The sequence below is a fragment of the Schistocerca serialis genome, chromosome 8 (genome assembly GCF_023864345.2).
Source record: "Schistocerca serialis cubense isolate TAMUIC-IGC-003099 chromosome 8, iqSchSeri2.2, whole genome shotgun sequence".
In the NCBI taxonomy this organism is placed as follows: domain Eukaryota; kingdom Metazoa; phylum Arthropoda; class Insecta; order Orthoptera; family Acrididae; genus Schistocerca; species Schistocerca serialis.
The window spans coordinates 410,298,171-410,310,960 of NC_064645.1; the positions used below are offsets into that span (position 1 = coordinate 410,298,171).

Genomic DNA, 12,790 nt, shown 5'->3' on the forward strand with positions numbered 1-12,790 from the left:
GCTTCAATCTCAGCTAACCCACTGCACCAACACCCTATACCCAACATTCCCCTTCCTCTGTCCTGCACCCGGACTCAATCCACTCTGCCATGTCATCATTATTGTGCACCACACACTGCACACACATCAGTTCTGGTGCTTAAGTGTTGCTCCTCATCCCAAACACCCACCACCTCTCTGTCCCTTATTCCTATCCTACACACCTATTGCCTCTTTTCAAGCCATCAGTCACCTTCCCCAACTCTCCCACCCGCCTCTTTTTTTTGCATTACCCATTCCACCTGGCACAACCCCTCACCCTAGTCTACCTGCCGAACTGCAGTCATTGTGGGTGCAGCCAACAGAATGTAGTGACACAGGTGTGTGTGTGTGTGTGTGTGTGTGTGTGTGAGAGAGAGAGAGAGAGAGAGAGAGAGAGAGAGAGAGAGAGAGAGAGAGAGAGAGAGAGACACACACACACTTTTGCACCCGTTTGTATATCGAGAAAGCAGACTGTTTTGTTTCTGCCTGTGAAGGCAGGGGCTATTGCAGTCAGGATAACACTTTATGTCTCTCTGTTGCCTTATGTCTCCACCAATCTAAGTCACATTGAATCTGGAATTGAGCATCAGGGTCATCAACAAGAACTAATACTTCACACTGAAAACATGTTTATTAGGTACAGAACCTGGAAAGTAAACATGGAACTGAACTATCTGCTTCAGCATGAAGTACTCATATTTATACATACATACAACATCTAGCAAAATACAATATTAAACGAAAAGCAAGTCCCAGAATCTTTTAGAAACAATACATACTGAATTATTATAAATAATTGCAGACAGTGAAACTGGTGCTATGCATGTTACCAGCCAGTTAATATAACTGCTACACCATAAAAGATGACAGCATACGTGGTAGTATGTATCTTCCACTAATACTAAAAAAAAAAAAAATAAAAAAAAATAAAAAATAAAAAATAAAGTAAGAGCAGGGAGTCAAAAGCTAATGAGTGATCTTTTAAGTGTGCCTATGTCACATTCATTCATCTAGAGACAAGAAGTTGCCTTTTGTCGGTTGTTTCATTCTTATATCCATCCAGGAATTTTTAAAATGAAATAACACTTACACTGGGCACATGCTGACAGAAATGGAGGAGGGATGACAATGTACTACATAAAGAAAAAGGCAGAAATTTATATTGGGCAGATGACAAATGGAGGAGGGATGGCAATGCACCATATGAATAATAAAAGCAGAAATATATATCAGAACAATTTGATTATGTATGACACTACTGCCAAACTTGCACAGTATCGATCATTGTAAGATGTAAATACATATAATTCCCTACTTGAATATGAAATCACGCGCAATACAGCAGAAACACCACAGATGTGTCTCACCTTCAAGAAGTTCCATTGTAACATCTTCTATGAACATGTCCCACCATCGCGTATGTTTAGCAGTTCGACCAGCCCAATCGACAACCTCAAACTTGCTAAGCTTTCCAGCAAGGTACATCAGGGCAACAGCAATTATCTCAGGCTCCCACTGAAGACACAGGGTAGTGCAAAGACTAAAAGAAATGAGGTCAGATTCAAAATTCACATGTATCAGTTAATATTTGCTTAGGTAAATAGTAAAAATTAATGTACAAGAAGATGGCTCTATCATGTGACAATTAAACTGAATATTATAATATAGGAGTGATATGTGAGGCTCTCTATGGTGCCAAAACACGAACTACTGTGGAAATGTAGCATAAACCAAATTGTGATAAGACTTATGAACATAGAAAGAAGCCTAGTTAGAAACACACTTGGCCCAAGGACAACAGAAACAGAATACAAAAGGTAACAACCTAACAAAGAAATCTATGAACATGTACAGACTGTACAGTGCGCAAAAGAGGGAGGTCATTTTGACATCTGGCTAGAATAGATGCTGACAGACTGACAAAGCAAACCTAGAAATAATTATGAAGCTGAAAAAGCAACTAGTGTGGTTTACAAAGACTCTCATAGAAGCAGACATTAACATAATGGACACACTTAACAGGAATTTTCCTAGGAGCAAAATTCAGAATGTGGTCTTCAGGGATGAACAAGGGAAAAAATAAAATGATCCTCATAACTTTGAACAGCTCTGGAAGCAGATATCGTAACATATGAAAGGAATGTGGGTGAGGATGAAAGAACAAGTACAGCAAGAAATCAAATATTGATTCTGTCTGCTCTGTAAAAGGACTATTTGAATAAATAAATATATAAATAAAATTATAAACAATGTTGAATGTATCTCTGGCATAAAAGCAACACACACTTAAAAAAAAATTTCCACAGATATCATTCAAGTCTATGGACTAAAGACGACATTTCTGACAAGGTGGTAGAAGAAACGGCTAATTATAGTTAGCACCACTACAGAATGATAACGGAGGGTTTTCATGTTTTATTTTAAAATTTTATTTACATAAATCTCACAGATATACGGTGTGTTGCTTGGATGTATAACGAGTCAGCATAGATACCACCGAGGTAATAAGTAATAGTTAAGGTTATCAATAATAGTGAACTCTATATTTAACAAACAACAATACTTACTGAGAGCCATCAATTTCATTCACATCAACTACACAGACATTGTACTATACTATACACATACTCATTAGCCACTGACACAAGACAATTATACTTCAGTACACATGACATGTAAGCCAACAAAATAGTGTTAATTACGAAAAGAGTTGTACTAGGTAGAGAACAACAGGAATTCATCTACTGCAGATCTGCCTTTGTGATTTAATTTGTCTTATAAAAAGATGCTTTCATTTTCTCTATGCACAGCAAAACAATGACTATTTTCTACAATCTGTCCTCCATATCATAAGTGCAGAAACAGTGTACGTAAGCACACATACTGGCCATTAAAATTGCAACACCAATGAGGAACACAATAATAAAATTTTACTTATTCATAATGTGTAGCCTTTCATGGCTGGCATCTTCATTAGTTAAAACTTCTGGGCTGAGAGGCCATGGTTGATCTGTAAAATTACTACTTCCTGACATTTCGTTGCCAACTGCAGGCAACATCTTCCGAGGTGAGCCAATGACTGGCTCCCAGGCTGTGAAGGTCTTGTTTATATAGAGGGCGCCACCAGATGTCATGTGGGGCTGACTGTAAGTCTATCTCTGCCTAACATCATTATTCTCGATTGAAGGTAATCGATTGTCACATCGTTGGTGCAAAGTCAGCCCCCATAGCTTATCTTTATCTAACTTTAAGCCTTCCTCTTTTCTATTAAAATTATTGTGATCATGAAATAAAATTTAGTGGGACAAGCGTGCTAGCCCAGACCTCGTATTATTATGCACACCCGTATAGAGAAGCTATACGGAGTCAAAACACCTTATGACGACGACAAGTGCAATCACACAACATTCATTCTTGAAGCCTCGTGCCACAGTTATGTCCTTTGTGATGGTGTACGCAGAATCGGGACTCATCTGAAAAGATGACATGGTGGCACTCCTGTGTCTGGCTTTGTCGTTGCATGCACCAGTCTTCTGCCATGTCAATGGAAGCAGCAACAGTGGTGACTGATGACAGTCCAAGGTGCTCCACTCACATCGCACTGTCCATGTGTATGCCTGTTTTGTTGTAAACAAGCCTGTTTCCTGACTCCAAGCATGTGATGTGGCTGAACAACCTTGCATGGCTGAGTGAATAATGTCTGTATGCCCTGTCACCGATCACATGGGCCCCTAAGGTTCTGTACGACAGGGAATATGGTCATCCTGAATCCATGAGATTCATATTTGCATGAATGACATGGAGTCCCAATCAATGCAAGCAGCATTATCATGGAACGATGAACTACGGAAGCTCACTTTCTGACAGTCTTTTTGTTGTGCCCATCTGTGACTCAGCATCTACGCTATATGGTGAGTAGCAACTATACTTTCGTAAGACTTTTACATTCTAGTAGACGTTTCCCACGCTTAAACAAAACAGTCTTCTCACAAACAAGTATCACTGAAATTTGATAAAATTCAGGCTTCCTGCTGCATCAAGTGGCTAAGAAACCATGAGTTTTCACTCAAGTGCTCCTCAGCCATTGTCAAGTGTTGGCTGTCTTTTAGCTACTAGTACTGTCCCACAACTGTGCTGTCTACTGTAACATCACTGGTGCTCTCCCCAGCACCATATAAGGTAATGTTTTCCTTGCAAACCTGCCGTGCCTGCTTCAAACTTCCATTGGCCATGTCCCAAGCTGTGCTAGGCTGCAGGCTACCATCTTTATTGAGGGAGCCGCCACACGTCAAATTTTTATCTCAATTGCTTCTTTTATTATGCTATCCCAGAGACTATTAGCCCATGTAATAACAGATTTTTCATTGCATACAAGACTGTCCATTTTCTAGAGCACGCTCTGCTACTGCTAATTTCTCAGGGCACCAGAAGCAAAAGCGTCTCTTGGGCTCTACACAGCACTGTTCAACAGTATGCATAGTCTGTCCAACATAAAACCGTGCACACCTACACAGACCTTTATATATTTACGGTGTTCTGAGGTCTTTCACAGGCCTCATGAGACGCCAAACTTTTGCTGGAATTCTGAATACTGAAACTATTTCATACCTCTTTAGGAGCAGGTTAATTTTTCCTGTTGCCGAGTCACAAAACAACGAAAATGCAAGCTTCATTGAGTCATCCTCAAGGTCCTACTGCTTACGTGTTTTTGGAAAGACGGCTTACGAAATCTGGTTGGTGGGTTGATTGGGCTGAAGGGACCAAACAGCAAGGTCATCAGTCCCTTGTTTCAAATGTGGTCCATTCAGACGGATCGACATCCCAGAAAAGTCAAAACGATAAAAGGTAAAAGGCTAAAAAAATGTAAAAGTGTAGCCGTGTTGTCAATGGGGAAAGCAAAATGAGGGAAGTCAGCAAGAGAGCAACCCCATGGTTATGCTAGAGGCAGGAAATATCCCACCTCTGATGCAATACAAGCAAGACCACCTGCTATTCAAAAGTGTTCAACCGCTAAAGTGTGTTTTGTAAAAAGCGACTAACCAAATCTGAAAAGTGATAAAAACAGAGTGAAAGGGAAAGAAAAGAGGATCTCTGCCTGCCAGGGAGGGGAGTCACGAATCTCCTAACACAGCCTACAGTGGGAGACACCCCAACCCTCACCGCCCTGCCCCTACTCCAGAGAGAGATTAAGAACCTTAAAACTGAGAATAAAAACCACTTTCATGGAGGAAACTGCAACCATCCGGGAATAGTCTGCCAATATTAAAGGTAAAGTGTGGGGAAGTCTGTACTTAGTATGCAGAGCCAAAAGAAGGGAGCATTCCACCAAAATGTGGGCTACTGACTAGAAGGCTCCACAACCACAAATTGGGGATGGCTCATTATGCAAAAGAAAACCACGGGTCAGCCTAGTATGGCTGATGCGGAGACGACGACAGGGTGGTCGAGTCCTTTCGGGAGAGGCGCAAGGAAGAACGCCATGGGACAGGTGTCACCTTAATTGCATGAAGTTTATTAGACAGGGAAGTAGCCTCCCAAGAGTTGGCCCACGATTGTGCGAAGTGGGATTTGATGTGAAGCAGTAAATCCGCCGCAGGAGGGGTTACAGAGAAGGGGGGCAAGTGACTGCTCCTCCAGCCAAATGATCAGCAAGCTCCTTACCTGGGATACCCACATGGCCAGGGACCCAAAGGAAGTCAACAAAACAAGCAGCATCCTGAAGATCAGCAAGACTGTCATGGATGGCAGAGACCAAGGGATGGCAGTTAAAACACCGGTCAATAGCCTGAAGGACACTCATTGAGCCCGTACATAACAAAATGCGGTTGAATTGGGACCGTGTAATAAATGTAAGAGCTTGGGAAATCTACATCTATTCTGCAGTAAACCCCCTACATGTAGTTTGCAGGACATGATTTTCCGTGCCAACAGAGGACTTTAAGGCATATCTCACACAATCAGTAGATTTAGAGCCATCAGTGTAAAAAACAACAGCATCCTGAAAGTCCTATAAAATTCGGCAGAATAAACAACGGAACACCATCGGGGGGAACAGAATGTTTCGGACCTTGGCGGAGATCCATCCGAATCCCAGGCCGAGGAACTAACCAATGAGGGAAGTTGGGGAGGAAACATGGGAGACAGGACAAAGAAGGAAGCTGAAAATCATGGCAAAAAGACGCAAGGCGGAGCCCAACCGGTAAATCCACCCGAGGGTGGGAAACAGGTGGGCAATGTCCTCGGTCTGGGAACAGGATAGAATAGGAAGGATGAGTGGGAGAAGAACGGACAGCGATTGCATAAGAAACCAGAAGCTGGGACTGACGAACAGAAAAGGGGGAATCCCACCTTCAACCAGGAGACTATCAACAGGGCTAGTAGGGAACGCACCGGTGGCCAAACGGATATCACAATGGTGGACTGGATCAAGGAGGCGCAGTGTGGAAGGAGCAGCCGCACCATAACTTGACAACCATAGTCCAAGCGAGACAGTACTAAAGCCCAATAAAGGCGGAGAAGGGTGGAGCAGTCTGAACCCCAAGAGGTGTGGGCAAGGAAGCAAAGGACACTGAGTCTACGGAAACATCCTACCTTCAGAAGTCTGATCTGATATGGGGCAGCCAAGTGAGCCTGTTGTCGAAAACAAGACCCAGGAAACAAAACTGTGGGACCACAGGTCATCGTTACGCATTGAGGTAGAGCTCGAGATCGGGGTGGACCGTAGTACGGCGACAGAAGTGGACCACCCATGATTTTCAAGGAGAGAATTGAAACCCGTGTGTGGGTCCATGCAGAGGCATGCCGTATAGCGCCCTGGAGCTGCCGCTCTGTAGAGGCCATCGAAGAGGAACTAACCCAAATGTAGAAATCATCCAAATACAGAGCAGGGGTGACCAAAGGACCGATGGATACCACAAGTCCATCTAGAGCAATGAGGAAAAGAAGTACACTCAATACGGAACCCTGTGGGATGCCATTCTCCTGGGTCCATGGAGAACTAAAAAACAGTACCAACCCCAACCCTGAATGACCAAAGGAACAGGGATTAGCAGATAAAAATTGGGACTGAGTCCCAAAGACCCCACTCAAGATGTGTAAGAAAAATGTGATGGCACGAAACCATGTCATAGGCCTTGCGAAGGTCGAAAAATACTGCAACCAAATGGCGGCGCTGGGAAAAAGCCTGCCGAATTGCAGATTCCAAGTGAAGTAAATGATCGATCTAAGACCGTCCCTCTCTGAAGCCACAGTGGTAAGGGGACAATAGATCCCGAGATTCGAGGACCCAATTGAGCCGATGGGCTACCATCTGTTCAAGTAAATTGCAAACAACGTTTGTCAAACTTATTGGCTGATAGCTTTCAATAAAGAGGGTGTTCTTACTAGGCTTCAAGACGGGAACCATTATGCTATCCCTCCATTGAGAAGGGAAGTCACCCTGGAGCCAAATATGGTTAACCACTGGAGAAGATATAGCCGTTGTGGAGCACTGAGATGTTGAAGCAATTGGTTATGAATGGAGTCTGGGCCAGTGGCCGTACCATGAGAAGACGAAATTGCGGAAACAAGTTCCCATTCAGTAAAAGGTTCTGACTGACAATGGGTAAGGGACAGTAGAACCGAGGGAAGAAACAAAGCATTACTAACATACCCGTTTGCTCTGTTTGATTAAGTAACGAGCTTTGGTGTGAAGGCGTTTAAAGGTCATAAGATTGACAGCAGATGGGTGCCTCTTAAGGTGTTCCAAAGCTCGACGATCACGGATGCAACAGCAATGGCCAGACTCCACCACGGGACTTGCCGGCCGCGAAATGGTCCGGATGAGTGTGGGATAGCAAGGCTAGAGGCACAAACAATCTCATAAGACACGTCACAGAGGACGTCATCAATACAACCAGACAAAGAGGGAGAAAGAACAACCTGTGCTGTATATAGAGGCCAATCGGCACGTTGGAAAGACCAACGAGGTAACCTGTCCATCAGGGAGTGGGAAGGGGGGGAGAGAATCAATGGAAAGTGGTAACTATCGCAAAGGTCGTCGTGTGGGGACCAGTGTAATGAAGGGAGGATGGAGGGAGAAGAAAGAGAAAGATCAATGGCAGAAAAGGTACCATGACCGGCACTACAATGAGTAGGAGAGCCATCATTAAGAAGGCACAAGTAGTGGTTTGCAAGAGCCTGGTCTATGAGAAGACCCCAACTAGATGGAAATGCACTGCCCCAGAAGGGATGAGGAGCATTACAATCCCCGAGAAGGAGGAAGGGAGGGGGCAGTTAAGGCAGTAGGTGTAAGAGTCCTGTCAGGAGGGAGATAAAGATTTCAAACCATGACCTCAGAGACCAGGTGGACCCTAACAGCAACCACTTCCAATGCAGTTTGAAGAGGAATCCACATGCTAGCAATGTCCGTACAGACCAATGTACAAACACCACAAGAGGCCCACAGTGGGCCGACCCGATTTCGACAGAAAGCACAGAAACCACGGAGGATCGGTGAGTGATCATCAGTAAAATGAGATTCCTGTAGAACCACACAAGCTGCAGAGTAAAATCAAATAAGGGATTTCAACTGCGGAAGGTGCCGATAATATCCATTACAATTCCATTGGATAACCACAGAACGAGGATTCAAATAGGGAGTGAACAGGCTAAAGCCAGTCATGCCACCGGGTCACCACCGTCACCGACAAGGAGGGAGCGACATCCATGAACAGCAGGTCAGAGTCAGGTTGCGAAGGTGGGGACAGGACCTCTGGCGACACCAGAGGCTCCTTGTCCCAGGACTTGTGTTTCTTCTTCTTTTCTGTTTGAGATCGAGGAGGGACGTGCGGCAAAAAGGAGCCAGCTGCAGCAAGATCTGGAACAGAAAGAGATTGGGCGACCTGGGAGTCCACAGACTGTGGTTCTCGTAGTGGTCATTTGGCAGCAGACCTTTGGCCTGGAAGGTGCCAGGAAGGGGGATCCCGGAAGGGGTGCCCTCGACCAGCAGACACTGAAGCAGTGGGACACTTCTCCAGCTGGGGAGGGGGAGTGGCACCCGGAGGGAAGGGTGTGGGAGCTGCAGGGGAGAGGGGGGGGGGGGGGAGAGAGGGGTTCGGGACTGGGGGAAGGAAGGGGTGAAGATGTAACTAAAGCATAGCTAGACGTCATGGACACAGGATGAAGACGTGCATACTTCTTACGAGCCTCAGCGTAGGTTATACGATCAAGGGACTTATACTGCTGTATCTTCTTTTCCTTCTTATAAACTGGGCAATCCGGTGAATGTGGAGACTGATTACCATGACAATTAACACACAGGAGAGGGAACACAGGAACTCCCCTCATGGAGTGGACGTCCACAGTCACCACAGAGAGGGGCCTGCGATCAGCAGGAAGACATGTGGCCAAAATGCAAGCACTTAAAACATCTCATAGGTGGTGGGATGTATGGCCTCACGTCACATTGATAAACCATAATCTTGACCTTCTCAGGGAGGGTATCCCCTTCAAAGGCCAGGATAAAGGCACCAGTATCAATGCGATTGTCCTTCGGACCCTTCTGAACACACCGAACAAAGTGAACACCCTGCTGTCCATGATTGTCCCCAAGTTCCTTATCAGTTTGAAGGATGAGGTCCGTGCGAAAAATTACACCTTGAGCCATATTCAAAGACTGATTGGGGGGGGGGTGTAGGTAATGGACGCAGGAATTGTGCCAAGATGGTTACAGGCACGAAGGGCCGCAGACTGGGTGACTGAAGCAGTTTTGATCAACTAACCCGACCGCACCTTGCTCTGAGAGTCCACTTCACCAAACTCTCCCCACAGGCACCACCCAGCCACAGCAAGGGCCGTCTGGCACAGCGGCCATTGCCGGGAGTTCCAATGCTCCAGGACGACAAGCAACCACTCCTAGGCTTACATGAGGAGGTCACAGCTCAGGTATCGGAAGTGTGATCCCAGTATTTTCAGGGGGGTCAACCAAAAGGGTACATAGCGACCCCACCACATGGGCTGGCTATGTACCCTAGCATCAGACAATGATGTGAAGGAAAAGGTGGAAGGAACTAGGACGACGACACGTCAGAGACACTAGGTAAGGTGCTCTTCCCCAAATGGCTCACACTATGGAATAGAAATTTAGTAATGGAGGTCAAACCCCAGAGGGGGACCAGAGAATGCCAAAAGGATGAGGTAATTACACAACAAAACCAGCCAACATAACCAGGAGGATAGCGGGGCCAACATAAACACATAAACAAGGACACCAATAGAGGAAGAGGAGAGGGCAAAGGGGAAAGAGCAAGGACTGGAAAGGAAAACAAGTGCAGCCCAGGAAAGAAGGAGTGCTGCAAAAGCTTGGGGCCCCATGCTTGCCACGCACATACTCACGAAAGGAACGTGAGTCCCCTGGGTAAGGGGGGGGGGGGCAGGTTTTCAGCTTTATCTTGATGCATCCCCCCCTAGAATAGAATGTTTCTGTGACAGATGTTGATAACTTTTAGTGTGCAGATATCAGTCCATGTAGGTGAGTTTATGGTAAACACTATGGCTGAGACATACATTTCCTCCGCGGTGGACAAGGACATCAACAAATGGCAAGGCACCATCTGTCTATCGCTATTGTGAACTTGACATTGTGACGGATACTGTTGTTGTGACCCAAGAATTCTTCCAGCTTTTCACTTCCATGAGACCAGACAATGAATTTGTCATCAACCTAACGATAAAAGCAATTAGGCTTTGCAGGAACGATATCCAGGGTGATGTTCTCAAAGTACTCCACAAACAGGTCAGCTTATAACTGGAGCTAATGAGATCCCAATCGTGATGCCATCCATCTGTTTAAAATAGTCTTCTTCACAAAATAATTGACTGATCTGGCCTTTTAACACTAACCAAAATGGCCTTGCTGTGCTGGTACTGTGAACAGCTGAAAGCAAGGGGAAACTAAAGCCGTAATTTTTCCCGAGGGCATGCAGCTTTACTGTATGGATAAATGATGATGGAGTCCTCTTGGGTAAAATATTCCGGAGGTAAAATAGTCCCCCATTCGGATCTCCGGGTGGGGACTACTCAAAAGGACGTCGTTATCAAGAGAAAGAAAACTGGCATTCTACGGATCGGAGCGTGTAATGTCAGATCCCTTAATCGGGCAGGTAGGTTAGAAAATTTAAAAAGGGAAATGGATAGGTTGAAGTTAGATATAGTGAGAATTAGTGAAGTTCGTTGGCAGGAGGAACAAGACTTTTGGTCAGGCGAATACAGGGTTATAAATACAAAATCAAATAGGGGTAATGCAGGAGTCCATTTAATAATGAGTAAAAAAATAGGAGTGCGGGTAAGCTACTACAAACAGCATAGTGAATGCATTATTGTGGCCAAGATAGACACAAAGCCCATGCCTACTACAGTAGTACAAGTTTATATGCCAACTAGCTCTGCAGATGAAGAAATTGAAGAAATGTATGATGAAATAAAAGAAATTATTCAGATAGTGAAGGGAGATGAAAATTTAATAGTCATGGGCGACTGGAATTCGGTAGTAGGAAAAGGAAGAGAAGGAAACATAGTAGGTGAATATGGATTGGGGCTAAGAAATGAAAGAGGAAGCCGCCTGATAGAATTTTACACACAGCACAATTTAATCACAGCTAACACTTGGTTCAAGAATCATAAAAGGAGGTTGTATACATGGAAGAAGCCTGGAGATACTGACAGGTTATAAAATGGTACGACAGAGATTTAGGAACCAGGTTTTAAACTGTAAGACATTTCCAGGGGCAGATGTGGACTCTGACCACAATCTATTGGTTATGAACTGTAGATTAAAACTGAAGAAACTGCAGAAAGGTGGGACCTGGATAAACTGACTAAACCAGAGGTTGTAGAGAGTTTCAGGGAGAGCATAAGGGAACAATTGACAGGAATGGGGGAAAGAAATACAGTAGAAGAAGAATGGGTAGCTTTGAGAGATGAAGTAGTGAAGGCAGCAGAGGATCTATTAGGTAAAAAGACGAGGGCTAGTAGAAACCCTTGGGTAACAGAAGAAATATTGAATTTAATTGATGAAAGGAGAAAATATAAAAATGCAGTAAATGAAGCAGGCAAAAAGGAATACAAACGTCTCAAAAATGAGATCGACAGGAAGTGCAAAATGGCTAAGCAGGGATGGCTAGAGGACAAATGTAAGGATGTAGAGGCTTATCTCGCTAGGGGTAAGATAGATACTGCCTACAGGAAAATTAAAGAGACCTTTGGAGAAAAGAGAACCACTTGCATGAATATCAAGAGCTCAGATGGAAACCCAGTTCTGATCAAAGAAGGGAAAGCAGAAAGGTGGAAGGAGTATATAGAGGGCCTATACAAGGGCGATGTACTTGAGGACAATATTATGGAAATGGAAGAGGGTGTAGATGAAGATGAAATGGGAGATATGATACTACTGCATGAAGAGTTTGACAAAGCACTGAAAGACCTGAGCCGAAACAAGGCCCCGGAGTAGACAACATCCCATTAGAACTACTGACGGCCTTGGGAGAGCCGGTCCTGACAAAACTCTACCATCTGCTGAGCAAGATGTATGAGACAGGCGAAATACCCTCAGACTTCTAAAAGAATATAATAATTCTAATCCCAAAGAAATCAGGTGCTGACAGATGTTAAAATTACTGAACAACCAGTTTAATAAGTCACGGATGCAAAATACTAACGCGAATTCTTTACAGACGAATGGAAAAACTGGTAGATGCCAACCTCGGGAAGATCAGTTTGGATTCCGTAGAAA

The 12,790-nt window shown here is 44.5% G+C and overlaps 1 protein-coding gene across 1 annotated transcript in view; it reads right to left on the reverse strand.

The window, feature by feature from the left end:
• LOC126416296 (cyclin-K) overlaps nucleotides 1–12,790 on the reverse strand; it is a 73,185-nt gene that overhangs the window by 23,153 nt on the left and 37,242 nt on the right. Inside the window, exon 6 of the mRNA XM_050083953.1 lies at nucleotides 1,389–1,561. Within this exon, the coding sequence (XP_049939910.1) occupies nucleotides 1,389–1,561 (173 nt within the window). The remainder of the gene's footprint in view (nucleotides 1–1,388; nucleotides 1,562–12,790) is intronic.